At 47.2% G+C, this 17,451-nt stretch overlaps 1 protein-coding gene across 1 annotated transcript; it reads right to left on the bottom strand.

Annotated features, from left to right (window-relative positions):
- Nucleotides 1–744: 744 nt before the first annotated feature.
- On the bottom strand, nucleotides 745–11,948 carry LOC144097799 (endothelin-converting enzyme 1-like). Its single transcript, XM_077630429.1, has 4 exons — nucleotides 11,727–11,948; nucleotides 6,651–7,348; nucleotides 3,580–4,819; nucleotides 745–813 (listed from the first exon to the last, which is right to left on the bottom strand). The coding sequence occupies exons 1-4, from the start codon at nucleotides 11,946–11,948 to the stop codon at nucleotides 745–747; spliced, it is 2,229 nt and encodes a 742-aa protein (XP_077486555.1).
- Between the last annotated feature and the right edge of the window lie 5,503 nt (nucleotides 11,949–17,451).

Below are 17,451 nucleotides of genomic sequence, written 5' to 3'. Positions count from 1 at the left end.
CACTCCCTGCATCCTGAGGGCTAAATGGTTCCATGCTGTTAAAGCATGTGCATTAGTTATTCGAAGTGTAAAAGACCTTTTGATAATCGCGTAACTTTGTGATGTTTGGAAGAGATTTCAGACAACGTTATATGAGGACAGTCTTTCAGCAGATCTGTAAGAAAACACTCATTCAGGTTGCACCTGCCACAGCAACACAAATGTGCTCCAACATCTGCTGTTTTTGGTTCCAACACGACCTTTGGGATAAAAAAAATGCATGAAGTCTTGGCGCATCGCAGGCAGAGCATCAGAGTGCCTGCAGTTAATAACCACAGCAGAATGAGCGAAATATTCACAGGAATTCTAAAGTATCTTAGATAATCCGCTGATATATATGACCACCAAAATAGGATAGAAACGTAAGTTACGTCGCATAGGTCGTAGCGCGAAAATGTATTATGAGTGAAAGATGTATTTTTATCTGAGATAGATATTTGCGGGTTATAAGGAATAAAAGTTTAGACCATCAGGATGCATACCTTCGACAAATCATGTGGAGCCCACCCGCACATACGTTTCACAGCAATGCGACGCATCATGAGGCGTATCCCACTGTTACTAACGAAAATAAAAGAGAAGTAAAAAGTCAAAGCACTAACTGCTGACTACGTGAGGAAATTACTAATATGGCTTCGTACAGGGTGATGAACTCTTATGGCGAACACGCGAGCGCGTGGCCGCGCTCTTCGGAGCGCCAGGGCGTCAGTCACGGTCGCGCATAAAAGTGAATTCGCAAACGACGCGAAGCATCACGTCCAGGTCCTTCTGCGCCTGCGTCAAATAGGTTCAGTGCACGGTTATGTCGAACGCAAGGGTACGCAAGGAACGCAAGAGCACATTCATGTGTAGACTGCATGAGCGGACCGCCCTGTATACTTCAAGACACTGTCCGAAGGTACTCCAAAGTGGCTTTTCAGTACAGTAAGGTGCTTCCCAAAGGAAACGCATAGCCTATTTCTCCGATAAGAGAGGCTGAGAATTTACTGTATTCATTTTCTTTCTTGCATTAATGAAGCCTCAACGAGAAAGCCTGCCTTAACTTTATAAAATACATAGAAATTGCTGTTTACGTCATCTGCAGTTGGTAAGCCTACGGATAAACTCCGTATGGCTATTGCAGGAGTGTATCTGCGTGTCAGAGTGTGTGCTAGCCAAGCTCGTGTTGAAAGGAAGTTGGACACAAGGATGTCCTCCGGTCGATTGCATTAATGTAGTTCCTACTATCTTGCTTGTGCTCGGCCGCGTATGCACTTCCACTGTCCGAGGAGCGCGCGAGCCAACAATATTTTGTTTTGTCTTTTTTCCAATGAACAACTAAAATCATGCCAATGATGAGCACGGTGGGGCAGGATGCGCAGCCTCCTCGTTATGGCGCACAAGCGCCTGAGGCTATCATTTTTCAATCGAGAAGTTTATAACGCTTCCTTCTCTAAGGAAGATGCAATTCGCGTATATTTTCGCAAATTAAGCTCCAATACCTTTCGGCAGTGCTTTTTCTTCGGCACAGAGGGTAAATAGTCACTTGACCCTATTATCTACTTTTTCCCGGATGTTAGAGTTGAGAAGGAGCAAAGCATGTTCATGCTCATCGGTTCGTAAGGCATTGTACCTGTAGCTTTAGCTTTTTCTTTCAAAAAGGCGGTGGGCACCAGGAGACAACAAATGCTAGCGTTATGCTCTTAATGACAAAGAGGGTAAGGCACTCTATTTCTAGTATGTGTGCTTTATTTGGCATTACATACGTACGAAATCAATTAACACCACTAATCGATCAAATTTTGCGAGGCCCGGAGCGTTTTCAGCTTCGACGCCGAACACAACGGTAAAAATCTTATCTTCCCGTACGTCACATTTCTCTACAACACCGCTTTGCGGGAGACAATCCAGATTTCGCCATGAAGACTCGTCTATCTACCGGAAGCCACGACCATGCTTAAGAGTATAATCGACGAAAGCATCCTGCACCTCTCCAAAAACAGTCCAGTGTCGATGACCTTACGGCCTCTGGGCTTGTTATAAAATTGAAATATGCGGGGCAAAAAATCGGTAGGCATGTCCTCTACGTTTGGGCAAATTTTTTAATGCAGAATTTCTCTAAACACGCTCTCGATGAACACGATAGACCTCCGCTTCTCTAAAGTTCTTCTAGCAATTATCTTCAGGATCAACCGTTAAATTGTTTTAGCCTATCAAGGGCTGTTTTATCGGAGTTATTTTCAGCACTGCTGCTCACGTTATCTATGTGCTGTGCTGCCTGGTGAAGAAACCAACCTGACGGCACGCACGTTCAAGCATCGCTGCCATCGGCGATGGAGCAATGATGCATCAATTACAGAAGGCATCGAGTAAAAATGCGTTCTTAAAAAACTGTATTTTCCGTAAAGCGACAATCTGCACGAAAAAAATTCCTGAGCTATGTGTGCACTCGCTTAATAAAGCGGCTGACATTTGTATGTTCTAACCCTGCCCTAAAGTATTTTGCAGCAGCAATTCAGTGCATCCAATATATAATAATAATAATAATTGGTTTTTTTGGGGGGGGAAGGAAATGGCGCAGTATCTGTCTCATATACCGTTGGACACCTGAACCGCGCCGTGAGGGAAGGAATAAAGGAGGGAGTGAAAGAAGAAAGGAAGAATAGGTGCCGTAGTGGAGGGCTCCGGAATAATATCGACCACCTGGGGATCTTTAACGTGCACTGACATCGCACAGCACACGGGCGTCTTAGCGTTTTTATAAACAAATATTTTTTCTACCAACGCAAAATTGAAACTTTCGTATTTAATTAGTCTGTACGAGAACTGTTGTACTGACGGAATGGAAACGAATATTCCAACTCCTCCTACTGAAGATAATTTTGGTTCAAGACATTCCAGTACTGCGTCACAGTGGCACTGTGTTCAAGAGCAACCTGTATCACATTTAGGAGCCTAGTTCAAGAGATAGCAGAATAATTTACGCCCTTAATTCCCTGCTCTACTAGCTGATAGTTGTCAGAATATAATCCCCTCGCAATAAATACTCACCCTATTCAGTTTTATTGTATCCGAATCCTCAGGATACCTCTATAGAGCCAGGCAACGACACGCGGTTCGTACATAATTTCTCATGAAAAAGTGAGTTGTACTCGGCGTTGTGCTCGAATTTAAGAAAGAATGAGCAAGGAATGAGACGGAATACTTTGCACTCGACGTGCGTCTTATATACCGCAGCCTTAATACACCAAATGCACTGGGCATGTCAACAGTTTCGGTCCAGATTAATAAGAGTTGACTTTACATATACATATAAAACTGGTTATCTGAGGCCAAAAATAAAAATTATGCATACGTGTAGAAATATTATTGCTAGCTAGTCAACCCTTACGTCCAAATGCGTCTATGATCATTTTCAAAAAACGTGCACTTATCTTTCGCTTTCATAGGCGATTGTTCACTGCAGCCGAATGCGTCCGAAAACCCTCGCAAATTTGCCACAAGTTCATTACAGCCTGCCATTCGCCACAATATTCTTCCCACTTGTTTTTTGGCGCAAACGTTCCGGCAGAAAGTCATGAAGAAGACTTTCTCGTCGGTCAGCTCGCTCGTTAAGTTTGACTGAAAACTTTTGATCACACGGTCGAGAAATGCGTAGTAAGCGACCTCCATAGCCCCAATCTCGATGCCACGGAACGACTTTGCTGACTGGGCTTGATCAGAGCAGCGTTGCTTTTGCTTGAGGGCTTCCATGGACTGCTCAGATATCCACGATCCCGACTTGGATAAACTTCCGTTCGGATGCATATACTGTGGCGGCTCCCGAAGTACACCCATTAGTGCCACAGCCAACAGGAAGCCGAGACCACCATATATCATGCCCAGTGTTCCACGGTTGTAGTAAAGTGGAGCCGTCAGTGCCGCCATAGCGATGTCTAGGGTGTTGAGAGAAGATACGTAGTCCGTGAGCAACGGTGTCCAGCTGGGAAGTAAGCTTTCGGCGTAGTATCGATGTCGCTTCATAAAAATCGCACGCAGACAATGCCGCGCTTTGATCCAGAAGACGACGAAGCTATCATCGTTTTCCGGACAAAGCCCGTAAAGTTCTTCCACCGCATTGGCTTTATCAAACATGCTGGGTGGCCAAAGCCGCACCGTCACGGATTCCAGCTGATGGACCAACAGCTGTTTAGCGTCTGAGTCGAGCCAGGCGACGCCGCTCACACTGTCCACGACTTCCTGCTTCAATGTCTGAAGAATGGAGCCCGCCTGCGCCCGACCCAGTGATGTCAGCCGGTCCCGTGCGTAGAGCGAAGCTATCAGGGGGCTGTACACTGCCTCCACCTCCTTAGCGCACAGCATGGATAGCTGATATTCTGCGCGCTTTTTGCCGTCGCCGAAGACGTCTTCAAGAAGTTCTTTGTCGAACATGAGGGCGTACATCTGCACAAACTGCCAAGACAAGTGCAGCACGGCGTCTGCATCGCCATACCTAGTCCGAAATCTCTGGACGACACGCATCAGCCAGCTGTTCGCAACGAGGATGTCGTCTTCAAGCAACAGTGGTTGGTCGAGGTGTTCCCGAAGGGCTGCAAGCCAATCACGAAACTCCTCTCCAGACACGTGCTCGTCTACTTCTGAAGGGCGGTAGAGAAGCACGGCTGAGTGTGGTTTAACCCTGGCCGCCTCAAGAAGCATGGCTACAGAATCACCCTGCACTTCAGCGCTCCTCTTGATGTTTGCTTCAAATTCAGAGCCCGGTTGGCGGCCAAGAAAGAATGTGTACATCAGGCTCCAGTACCTGCGTGCAATAGTTAGTCTGCACTTAAAACAGGAAAGGTCACGGAGTAGTAAGGAGCGTTAAGCACAGATTAGCAAATGGCATTCACGTTGAAAGTCAATGCAGTGAAAGTTTTTCTGCCAAAATATAAGTTTTCAAAATATAAATTTCGAGGATTAAACGGGCCAAATTTTGGCAATAGGCTGGGCCAAATTTTGAAGTCGCTATTGTGTCGGGCATGCTGAATTATGGTTGGACACCGATTTTGGTCCAAATCTTCAAGGTCAAACTTCAAGGTTGGTCTGGGCCAAATTCCTACCGCTCGGTGTCACAGTTGATACGGCAACGAGCGATGCACAATGCAGATGCAAAAGCAAGATGCCAAATGCAAAAGCAAGATTTTTGCTCGCCTCTGAAGATCGTATGACTACTTTCGCCCAATAGTTAGCCTGTACTTCAGACAGGAGCAGGTCACCGAGTAGTAAGGAGCATTAAACATAGATTAGCAATGGGTACTCGTGCTGAAAATAAATGCAGTGATAGTTTTTCTGCAACAAATAAATTGCTGCTACGCAGGTTCTATACAGTACTGTTTTTGCTTATAAAACTTATTTCGACTGCATAGCGACTTGTCTACAACAACACAGCTGTGAGCAGATGAGACATCCATTATTGAGAAAACGTGACCCGCCTGAAGAAATTGCTTTCGAGTCAATGCCCTTTCTTTAAATGTAAATATAGAAATGTGTTATAAGATTTCGTGGTTGTTTCTACTTAACTATACTGAGTTAATTTGAATAGAGGTTTCTACGAGCTACTAGTGGAATTAGTCTTCGGATTATTCTAAGCCGCCGTGGTGGTTCGGTAGTTATGGCGCTCGGCTCCTGACCTGGAAGACGCGGGTTCGATTCCTGCCGCGGCGGTCGAATTTCGATGGAGGCGAAATGCTAGAGGTCAGTGTACTGTGCTTTGTCAGTGCTTTAAAGAACCCCAGTTGGTCAAAATTTCCGGAGCACTTCACTACGGCATCCCTCATAGTCTGAGTTGCTTTTGGATGTTAAGCTCTTATAAACCAAACCTTTGGATTACTCTGCCAACAGTTAACTATACTACCAATGTGTACCATGGCACATGCAACTGAAACTGGCCAAAAGAGCTAAGTTTTTGCGCTGGTCGAATGAGTTATAGGAGTTCTAGAAGAATTTCGCGACCTAAAACGCATGTTCACTATATCTGTAGCCAGGCAAGTGGAAGTTCGGCCCTGTGTGCTGATAAAGTCAATGTGGGGCTCAGTCATCTCGATCCTGGCACATGTGCTCCAAGAGAGCTAGAAGCCATGTTATTACTTTCGCCGTGACTTTTGCCCAAACTGCCGAAGAGAGAAAGCGTGGCAGTTCTTTTCTTCTTACGTGTTGCATACAACAGGTAGGAACATTCGAGGTTTTGCCATAGAATGGCTACTTTCTAGTTGTATGTACACTCCCAGTTGGGTCACTCCACGCTAAATGCCCCAGGTCCCCAAATGCTATCACCGCCATTCTCATGAAGAAAAAATTGACGATTGTGTGAATGAAATCTCTAGGAAGCAAAGTTTTCGAAAAAATTGTTCATTTGAGCGCTCTTTGAAGTTTCGGCGACGAAGCACAATTTTCTTAAAGTCAAAAATTTTTTGAAATCAAACATGAAACAGCTCTCATAAATGACTAAATCTCCAAATACTATTCACATTTCAGTTCTTTTGGAACAACATATTTTGTTCTGCAGCTGACACTTGAAAGATGGTTGTTTCCGGTAAACGTATTTCTCAGACTTTTACTTCTCTCAGTTAATAACTCCGTCCGGAGAAAAGTACCTTGCGTAACTGCCGCTCGCCATGACGTGTGCATGGTTCGCGGCAAACAGCCGTATGTCGCTACTGCGGCCTGGTAGGAGCACGATGCGGCTGGCTCCAGCAGCGTACGGATGCTCCACCGATCGAACACGGAGCCACAGAGATATGTCCCAGTGCAAGGCTAGGCTGACAAGTACGCTGGGCGCAGTAACGTTGCTCGCTGGTGGCTCCGGCCAGGACAGCTTCAGTCCTTTGAGGAACTCCATGAAGTGTACTTTGTCTGACTCGCTTGCTCGATTGTTACCGGTGCATGCTCTGAGCAATGCCAAGGGCTTCCTCACCGCCGGCATCTGTGCGACACCTTTCTCGAGCAGCTCCTCCAACCCGTCCATCCAAGCTATGCTAAGATCGTCTAATGCTGTGCCGGAAGCAGATGGAAGGCGGGTGTCGGGTTCCCAGGTTGAACAGGCGTACGCTTCGAAGTCGCGGCACGGGTCGATGCTACGGTTGAGGCCGTGCGTAAGCAGGAAGGCGTGGCGGTGGCAGTCGCTGGATTCGCACCAGCTACTCGCCAGGTGGCCGCTTCCAGGCGATGGCAAGAGAAAGGCGACGAGTGCGAAGAGGGCCACCAGGCCTAAAGCGAGGAGGGATACAGCGGCGAGTTTTCTTCGCTCCCTGGTGTTGCGCGAGATTGCTCCGGGACCGTTAACGTTCACCTCCTGCGAATCGTTTGCAGACACCAAAGAAAGACTAGTTTAGGTATTTGCAGTAACTCTTTAGCACCAGATATAGTGAGTGCATAAATGATAGGCACTGACTACCTCACAACCACAAAAAGTATTGACCCAATCAGTGCAGTTTACCTTTTTACGTTCAAGTGTGGGTGACAGAAATGTGGCTAGGGAAAGCATTGTATTAGGTTCTGATAAAGAACGTTGGACTATTTTTAGTTGCACCCGTGTTTTGTCCTTAAAGTATTGACAGCAGTATTTCTAGCCACATGCAGCAATATCACCGTCAGGAATAGCAGTGTCAGTTTCAAGGCCGAAAGTGTTTTACCGGTACTACTGTGGTACAAAAAAAAATTAATGGAGGAGAACAGTGAATTTTCTAGCTGTGGTTTAGTCGTGCTTGTGCAGCACAGCGCACTCATGGCTCCCATGTAGGCATTTTTGCTGAATGCCAAGCGCCACTACACGGTGTGTCGAAGTCAGTAAAGCCAGAGGTGATTGGTGATGAGAGTTGTGGAACACTACGCTTTACCAATGTCAATAAATAGGTAAAATTCCTACAATGCTCCGAGCTCAGTCGACCAGCACGCCATTTTTGAAGCCCAATCAACAAATTACCAAGGCTCGCGACTTTCTATAGTGGAATAATAAACTAAAGCAACCAGTAATTGGGGATTATCCTGATCACAGCCACCTACACAGTAAAATATCCCCAATGAAATGGCCGATGCCCAGCCTGCATTTCTATTTGTGGTTTCATAACAACTAGAATAACGAACTCTGCCTACAGCAACGGCAACACCGGTTTTCTGACTGCCGTACTATTATTACTAATATTAAGTTTTTTTCATTGTTATTTCTGTTTTGCTAAAACTGTCACTCTATCATCACGATCATTCTGTTGTACTTTCCCCAAGGTAGAAGAGTGGAGCATCACTGGAGTGAATGAGTGAAAAACTTTTATTGAACATTTGCGTAGTTCAGCGGCAGCAGGATCCGCGTCGTCTTCATATCAGGCGATCCCGGATCCCGTCTTCGCAAGGTCGGGCCCTCATTCCAGGGCTCGGCTGAGCCGCGCTGCCTCGTAAGCATGCTGCACCAGGGTCCTTTGGACCGTCAGCTCGCTGCTGACGATCCGGCTCTCCCATTGCTCCGCACTTGTGTGTTTGTGTTGGTGGAATTTTATGTTTCGCTCACACTCCCATGTGATGTGATACAACGTTGGTACCGCCCCGCACCACGGGCATGTGGCTCTGTATTGTGTCGGAAACATCTTGTTTAGTATGTGTAAATTTGGAAAAATACCCGTCTGCAGTCTGCGCCACCCGGTAGCCTCTTCCTTTGTTAGTGCCTTGTGTGGCGGAGGATATTTATACCTTAAGCCCCTGTATAGGGCCAGGTGCTCTGCATACCCCCCGTCGCAGGCTCGGGTGCAAAAGTCGTCCGGTAATCCCGCTCGGAAACTTATCGCTCGAGCATGGCCGTCCGCTCTTTCATTTCCCTGAATACCTGCATGTCCGGATATCCAAACCAGGCTGTGTATGTGTTTTGTGTCCGAGACGCGCGCTTTTCTGAGTATGTTCATGGCTGCGGCGCCTATCCTTCCCCTAGTGTAGTTCCTACATGCCTCTTTCGAGTCTGTAAGTATGTTTAGAGATTTGTTTCCCTGGGAGCCGCAAGCGACCGCTAGAGCTATGGCAACCTCCTCGGCTTCTGTTGCGTCCGCAGCCTCTGCCGCTGCACAGGTGATCAGTTCTCCCTGGTGGTCGACTACTACAGCCGCGGCCGTGCGCTTCCTATCCATCAGGTACAGCGCCGCGTCCGCGAAGACCGTGTTTTCCAGATAGGCTAAGCCTCGCTCGATATACTCGGCTCTTGCTTTCCGTCTTCCTTCGTGCAGGTTCGGATCCATGTTCCTAGGCAGGGGTGCGACCCGAATAGCTTTTCTAATTCCATCCGGAACGTCCCTGTACCTGTCAAGGCGCCCTTGTGTTTCCACCCCTATTCTTTTCAGCAGTTCTCGGCCTGTTGGCGTGCCTCAGAGTCTCGTATACTGTGCCCTGATTTGGGCCTCCCTCAGCTCTTGCAAGGTGTTACTAATCCCTAGCTGGAGTAGTTTCTCGTTCGGTGTGTTCCTAGGTAGATGCAGGGCGGTCTTATATGCCTTCCTAAATATTACATCTATCTGTTCCATGTCGGCTTTGGTTGGTATCTGGTAGGGCAGTGAATAGGTGACTCGGCTGACTATCAGGCTGCTCACGAGTCTGAGCGTGTCTTCCTCTTTCATGCCGTACCGCCTATGCGAGACTCTGCTGATCATTCTTCCTACCTGCTCAGCTGCTTTACTCATTAGGCTGATGGTGTGGCTGCATTTCCTGCTTCTTTGCAGCCACATACCTAGCACCCTTATCCTGTCTTTCTCTGGGATCCTCTGCCTTTCCAGGTAGACTTACAGCTCCGCTTTAGTGGGATGTCTTCCGACTCTCAGCAGCTCCGATTTCTCGGTTGAGCATCTGAGGCCTCTTTCTCTGGGGTACTTCTCCACGCACGCGGCTGCTTCCTGTAGTCTGTCCTCCTTCTCCCCCAGAGAGCCCTGGGTGACCCATACCGTGACATCGTCGGCATAAATCGCGTGTTTTATCCCTGGTATCCTCTCGAGTTGCCGCGCAAGCCCGATCATCGCAACGTTGAATAATATCGGTGAGATGACCGATCCCTGGGGAGTGCCCATGCATGGTGTGCCGAAAGGGTCGCTTCTAAGGTCTCCAAGCCCGACTGTCGCAGTTCTATCGCTTAAGAAGGCCCTGACATAATTATGGACTCTTCTTCCGCAGTTGGTGTTATTGATTCCCTCCATTATGGCGTTATGGCTGACGTCGAAGGCCCCCTTTATATCGAGGGCCATGACCACGTTTTCCCCTGCTTTTGGCATAGTGGCTAGAACCTCCTCCTTAAGCTGTATTAGGATGTTTTGGGTGGACAGGTCCGCTCTAAAACCGTACATGCTATCCGGGTATAACCTTCCTCCTTCCAGATGCGTTTTAATCCTTTTGGTGATTATCCTCTCGTAGAGCTTACCTAGACATGATGTTAAGGAAATGGGTCTGAGGTTTTCGATCGATAGCTTTTTGCCTGGCTTTGGTATCATAACCACCATTGCGTGCTTCCACTCTGGAAGAAAACACGCATCACTAAAGCAGTTTTGTATACCAGCTCCAGGACCTTTGTTATGCTTTAGTTTGAAGGAAAGGGTAGAACCTACGGTCCCCGTTATACTGGACATAAAACACTTGCAAGTGTAACAACAACTGCAGAGAACATCACAAATACGGGCTCATAATTGTGTTTCCAAATGTCACTTAAATTTTTTTCTCGGAGGCGTTACCAGTGTTCCTCTCAAATGCTACTATACATAGGCTCAACGAAGTTCAATGCAGGCGAGGTCCTTGTCATACATTGTTCAAATCAAGAATATGACCGAATAGCATGCTTCGCGTAATCGAACTCTCGGCTAACGTTACTCTAGTCGCTGCTCAGCAAGAAAATACAGGGCACTTCTGTTCAAAAAATTTTGCACACACTTTAACACCTTTAAACCCCATATATTTAGCGCAGTGAACACGCACCAACAATTTTTCTTTTCTTTGTTTTCACTAGAAGCAGATTTTTATTACCTGGTCTAGAGTGAAATTATGTGCAAATATATTTTCAGAGGAGCAATAAGTCTTAATCTAGTACACGCACTCTTCCATAAAAAGCTTTCTTTGTAAATTCATTTCAAACCGTCACACTTCATTAAAAATTGGTGTATTACGAAGGAACCTATGTTTTCATCACCAACTTCTTTCGTGCCTTGTTTCCAGCTGCCACACCAGCTGAGCCTTTTCTAGGTACGTTTCGCTTGACATTTTTTGGTAAATGCGAAATACGACTCATGCCGCTTTTGGCTGCACCTCAGAGGAATATCACTACAGCAGAGTGAGAGCCACCTAGAAACAGTGAACAGGGCACATCGCATCACGCGGAATGTCGGAGCCCGGGCTTCTAACGAGTGTTACCTCCAAAAGGCGCAAAATATCAGCCCCTTTTGTTGCTGGAATTATCAGCTTGTACAATGAAGCGCCTGTTCCTGTCCCTAAAAATAAGCGCAATTCCGAGTGCAACCACAGGCTATTCATTTTGTTGAAAATATTTCTTCAAGAAGTAGTTCACGAAATTACGTTCACTGCTTGCGACCACATTAGCAATCAGCCAATGCCCAAACTAATTCTCCTCGTCACGGGCCAGCAGAGGCGATACTGAGATCCAGAGCAAAATTTTGGTGACTGATTTTCAACGTTCATCAAAAAAATATAATGCCACTCACCACATCCCGTGGTATTGAAGACAACGCGGAGAGCGCGACAGGACTACAAGACAGCCAGCCGGCAGTTTCTGCCCCTTCGAACCGGCTGGGTGAATCACAAGATCCTGGTGATGGCCGACCGTCATTCACATCAGGTGGGCCTCCTGGATTGTGGTCATCGTCGAAGAGAAGCGCTGGCGAAGCATTGCCAATGCACGTCTTGGGTTCCGTGCTCTCAGCCATGCCTGTTGTTCTTCTTCTTCTTCTTTGCCTCAGTAAATATGACACATACCCACGCGGGGGGATTGGCCAAGGTGTAGTGGCATAAACAAAAAAATTTCCATAGGAGATTACGACAAAATTTTAGCACCAAGCGTGAATTTTGAACAATGTACCAATGAAAACGACAGAATATTTAAAGTAAAATGACAGACAGCATTTTGGTGAAAAAAAGAAGAGCTCGAAGAATTTAAACAAAATTAGCAAATCAACCTACGAGTTGCAATTATGTAGTCATAGTGAATCCCACAAATTGAACCCGATGCATATCCTTTGGCGCTCGCACCGAACGATAATAACACTGGCAGATATAACGGGAGACCTAACCTGGAGAGAGGGACCTCCAGGTAAATCTTTGTCTGAAGTGCAAACTTTGGACAGTAGAGGATAAAATGGTCTACAGATTCAACCTCCCCGCATGCATGACATAAGTTTGTCGGTGTCGAACTACACCAGCATAGATATAAATTCAAACTGGGAATTCTGCACCGCAACAGCATCATTGATACCTCGCACAGCCTGGTTTTACACGGACGGACGTTCCAATTATATGCTAAGTGCTGATAATCAGTGATAATTAGTAATGAATCACGTAACCTGGCTTATATGTGTTGGAACCGCTCCAAACTTGAAATCGCCAGCAGACTGCATTTAGGGACAAGATGTGTCACTGACCCGTCAAGAGCCGACCTTGCTAAGTAATCAGCCGCCTAATTTGAATGAATACCTGGATGTCCAGGGACACAGACAAAACGGACCTCCTTCAAAGTGCATGGGACAAAATATCGCAGGAAACGGCTCAAAAATTTTTTTGTGAAGTTTCAAGAGAGACTAAAACTGACAATCAGCGAGGATAATAACGTGAGACACATCACATGGAATTTTGTGCAGGGTCATTCCAAGAGCCAAAATTAAGAATAAAGGAATATAATCTGGGATGCGGACCGAGTAGCTCCAGGCCAAATCCCGCGAAAAGATGCCAACTGCAGCTTTTTGGCAGTTGACGGAGGCATCGGTAGAAAGCACCGTATGATGGGTGTATTCCTCTATGTGATCTGAGAGAAGACCATTTAAAATGTTTGCGGCCATGTGCTTCGCATGATACGGGAAGATGTGGTCAAAATGGAATTACAATGCTGCCGGCGTGTCATCAACCCACTGCAAAGAACTGAGATCAACACCAACCGGTGTTAAAAGGTTCTGCGTTAACATAATTTGACAATGGCGTTTGATACCGTGGCCAATGATGAGAAAAGAATAAGGCCGGCTGAGACACAAGAAACAGGAGTACTGATATAAGTCACCGGGTCCAACGACCAGAGGATAGTTCGCACCGTAAGTATTTGAAACCGGGAATTTAGATCAGGGATACGGGCTTCCAGATAAGGCAGGCCGTTTGAAACTGATTTTGGCAGACCAAGACAGAGACGTAGAGCGCGCCTTTCCAGTAAGATTAGGGGTTGAATCTTGTAGTTCAAACCTTGCCTCTTGTTATGGTTCTTCTTCTTCTTTTGCTTAAATTACTCCCGCACAACCATGACGCTAATTCGTACGTGGCCCCGTGACTGCGCGCCAAATATTCTTAAGTTTTATATTTTTGCTGTTGTAGTAATAATTTTTTTAATTAGTAGAAGTAAGCTTAGCGGTTTATCGCATTTATCTGCATGAAATGCTAAGCGCCTATGCTTGGCTAAGTGGAGTTTTTTGCTTTTAGTGCAGCCTTCTTGATGTTAAAATAACATCGCGAGTACGTCGGCAGTCCGGCGATTAAGCGCCAGAGGACGATAGAGAGGAGAGAACATGCGAGGGCAAGGACATGCCCGAAAAACTTATTACCCAAGGCACAACCATTAGTTTGGCACCAGTTTACCCTCTTCTTTTGGCTCTCCTCACTGAACCCTGGCCTATCCCCCGTGGTGGGTATGAGTCATGTCACTAAGGCAACAAAACAACTATTCCTTTTGCTGGAGTAAGCATCGTCTGCTAGGCTGTTCTAATTAGTGCAAAGAAACTCCAGCCCACCATCGACTGTTATGCGTCGGGGCCCCAAGAACCTGCGACCAATTGTTCTATCCGCTGCATATATTGCGGGTGACATCCCAAAAGAGCACACTTTGGCGATAAACAACAACCCTAAGAAGCCAGTTGCAATCGTTACTCATGAAACACTATCTGTAGAGTATACCCTCCTTAAGAACGCACTAATTTAGTTAAGCGATTTCGAGATGCTACCCGCAACCGCAACCGGATCCATACGCCGTGCTTGGAACATTTCACGTTTTCACCATCCAGAGCCACAGGCGCACAGCAGATAAACAGCTGAATAAGCGCTATCAGAACTCGGCCATGGGAACTTGCGCTGAAGTTTGCGGTGCCGATTGCAGCGCCATAACACATTGCCTAGCGAGAAGAGCAAGCAGTTTTGGGTTGTACTCTTAGTACTTTTCCGCGCCACCTTCAGGCGCTTATTGGCGTGAGCCTCCGCGCTCTGTCGAAGGCGCACGTGCCATGCGTGAGCTATCTGGGCTACGCCGAGATAAATTAGGCAATGAATGCTGTCAGCCAAACGCAGAATGTGTTCTCGCGTTTGCAGCGGCCCAAGGGGCTGACGAAAGCAGTTTTGAGTCACCGAATGGAACCATTTCAGTGCCACCTTGCCTTTCCCGATTTCCACACTGCTTCGCTTCGACACCACTGCACTGTGCAATGAACCCTCGTGCGATATTATTAAAAATCCGCAAGACTATACCGCCGTATGTAACGTCTTACTCACGAAGAGAGCTACAAACTATTCACAGTCCATGCGGCCATATATTTTTTTTCATTGCTTTTCGCAACACAGAGCTATTGCCTCAAGGTCTATGACATCTGTATTGATGCACTCCACGTGACGCACATCAGCTCAGACCTCAACCACGAGGTCAGTAGACGCCTTTTACGTTGTCATTGTCTTCGCTACATCAAAGACAAGCTGCAGCTCCAAAGAACGTATTCCTTCAACGAACGGCATCAGATGGCTTCTATGTTGATGACGCTGAGACGCCGTAGCGGGTCCGTCTGGCACGGCAGCAAGTAGGTCCGAATAAAGCGCATCGCTTCCTTCATGGGTTCGAACGGCGCAACGACCGCAACGACACGCCCTCAGGCAAGCGCGCGTGACACGTTTCATCGATGCTTTGAAAGCGTCACACACTTTATCTACAACAGCACTCGGTGCTTTCATTTCGCGAGCGCAAATGGCCATGCAGGCAGCTTTATCCCAATATTTCGAGCAGCATTTTCGCAAACATGCAATTAAGACCACTAGAAGAGTGCTTGGGAACATACTCCAGTGAAGATACGGAAAATAAAACTTTTCTCGTGATTTATGCATGAAATGTAACCAAATTTAGCCTAAATATGTAACTGTTATTCAGGTTTAGAACTGTTTTTTGTTTTAAGCTTGCTGTTATAGTTGTTCCGTTATTGCAATTAACTCTTCCGTGATGGCACCCCCGGGCCTGGCGTGGCGGAGAGGGTAAAGTTTGTTAGCTCCAGCCAGTTCATGTGTTCGGACAGCCACGGTAGCGCACATTTTAAACTTCCGCCCACTGCTCCCTCTTTTGTTCAGCGCCTTTTGGGGCGCGAGGAAATCGCAGCAAAGTTGCTTCGGCTTAAAAACCTGCCCCTCAGTTAGAGCTTTTGATTCCGATCCTTGCATTAATATGTCGCCTGCCGGCATACAAAGTTGTCATGAAGGAGTCTCCTGCCGTCCGTCAAATCTGATAATAAAGAGGCTCTATTTTTCGCATATCGCCATGTGACCATGTTTAGCGCTATTCCCTACATCTTGAATGAAGTGCTAGCCGCCCGCTGGGCGCGTGCGCGCATTGGATTCGGATACTGTCGCAAAAATCGGTCGACATTCAGAAGTCTGGCGCGACACCAAAGGAACCTCGCTTGCGTGTGTCATTGAAAGATTGCGAAATCGGAGAAACGATCTGTGATTGCCATGGGAGAGCGCGTAACGTTGAGTGTGTTCAGCGATGCCCTCTCCACTTTGCTCGCGTGCGGCGGAGCCTGTTTGGCTAGAAGCAACAGGCGCCCAGACAGAAGCAACTTTTTTTCCATCACTGTCTTGGACCTAGATGACACTGTCAGTTTTCCCTCCCCTCTGTACTTCTACAGAAGACAAAGATATCAGGCTGATCGACGTCGTAAAGTTCGTTGAGCATCTTCTCGCCACCCTACACCGTGGAAAGAAGTGACTAGCTTTCTCGAAGTTTCTTCGCCTGACCAATGGGGACGCGTGCATCGGCGAGAGGTTGAGAGGGCGGCTGTAGTGTTGATATTGTGTGTATGTGCGCTACTGCTTTGGCGCGAATTTGTGAACAAACGCGACGCGCCCTATATAAGGAGGAGGTTTAGCGCCGCTGGTCAGCCGGCGTCGGAGTACTGTAGCTTCAATGACGTGCTCCCGCAAGACTCCCGGATCAATGTCTTTGACAGCCAGCCACGAACCAGCCACAGACCAACCAGCCAGCCATGGACCAGAGCCAATCTATGGGTCCTCGGACTGACGCAGAGCCCGGTTGACAGACTGTGTTTTATGTATTTCCCTTTGTCGTGTATTAGTGCACAGTTAAGAAGAGCCATCGCGGTGGTTCAGTGGTTATGGCGCTCGGCTGCTGACCCGCTGCCGCGGCAGTAGAATTACGATGGAGGCAAAATTCTAGAGGCCCGTGTACAGTGCGATGTCAGTGCACGTTAAAGAACCACGGGTGGTGGAAATTTCTGGAGCTCTTCACTACGGCGTCCCTCATAGCCTGAGTCGCTTTGGGACGTTAAACCCCTATAAAGTATAACTATACACTGTTGTTGGCAGACCTTTTGTTGTAATGTAGCCGCTTTCAAGCGACACTTTTCGTGCATTGCAGTGTTGTGTACATCACTTTGCATTGTTTCGAGTTGTTAGAAAACTTCCGTGTATAGCTTTTGCTACATAACATTTTTTTTTCTAACCCTGTGGCTCCGACCCATTCTCTGGCTTGCGAACAGCAAAAGCTGGGCCCGAAGCGACTGTCCACTTCTGTCTATTTGGTACTTTATTTGTGGATGAGCTTGATACGCTGAGTCGACGGCATCACCTGAAATACTAACAGCTACCTCCACACGCTCTAAAAGTGTCTACGAGCGCACGCAACCAACGCGTCTGGTGACAGATACATCGCGAAATCAGGCTTAGGTAGCTACAGAATGATTCACATCAAAAATTCAAAGCCTCTGCCTGCACCAACGACGCATAGCAGGCTGCAGATGGAAAGTAGTAGGTCGGAGCCACTGCCCATTGCTGTAGTAGCCCATGTTCTCCGCGTCGGCGCATGGATGATCCCGCTGTGCGCGCTGCCGAAATGAGGCTGATCGGCGCCGGTCCCATGCCGACCATCGCCGCCAGCTGAACGCTGCCACTGCGCGTGTACGTCGCAAC

The sequence above is a fragment of the Amblyomma americanum genome, chromosome 7 (genome assembly GCF_052857255.1).
Source record: "Amblyomma americanum isolate KBUSLIRL-KWMA chromosome 7, ASM5285725v1, whole genome shotgun sequence".
Lineage (NCBI taxonomy): Eukaryota > Metazoa > Arthropoda > Arachnida > Ixodida > Ixodidae > Amblyomma > Amblyomma americanum.
Note: the sequence above shows the minus strand (reverse complement) of the source record. Positions and strands in the feature narration are given on the sequence as shown.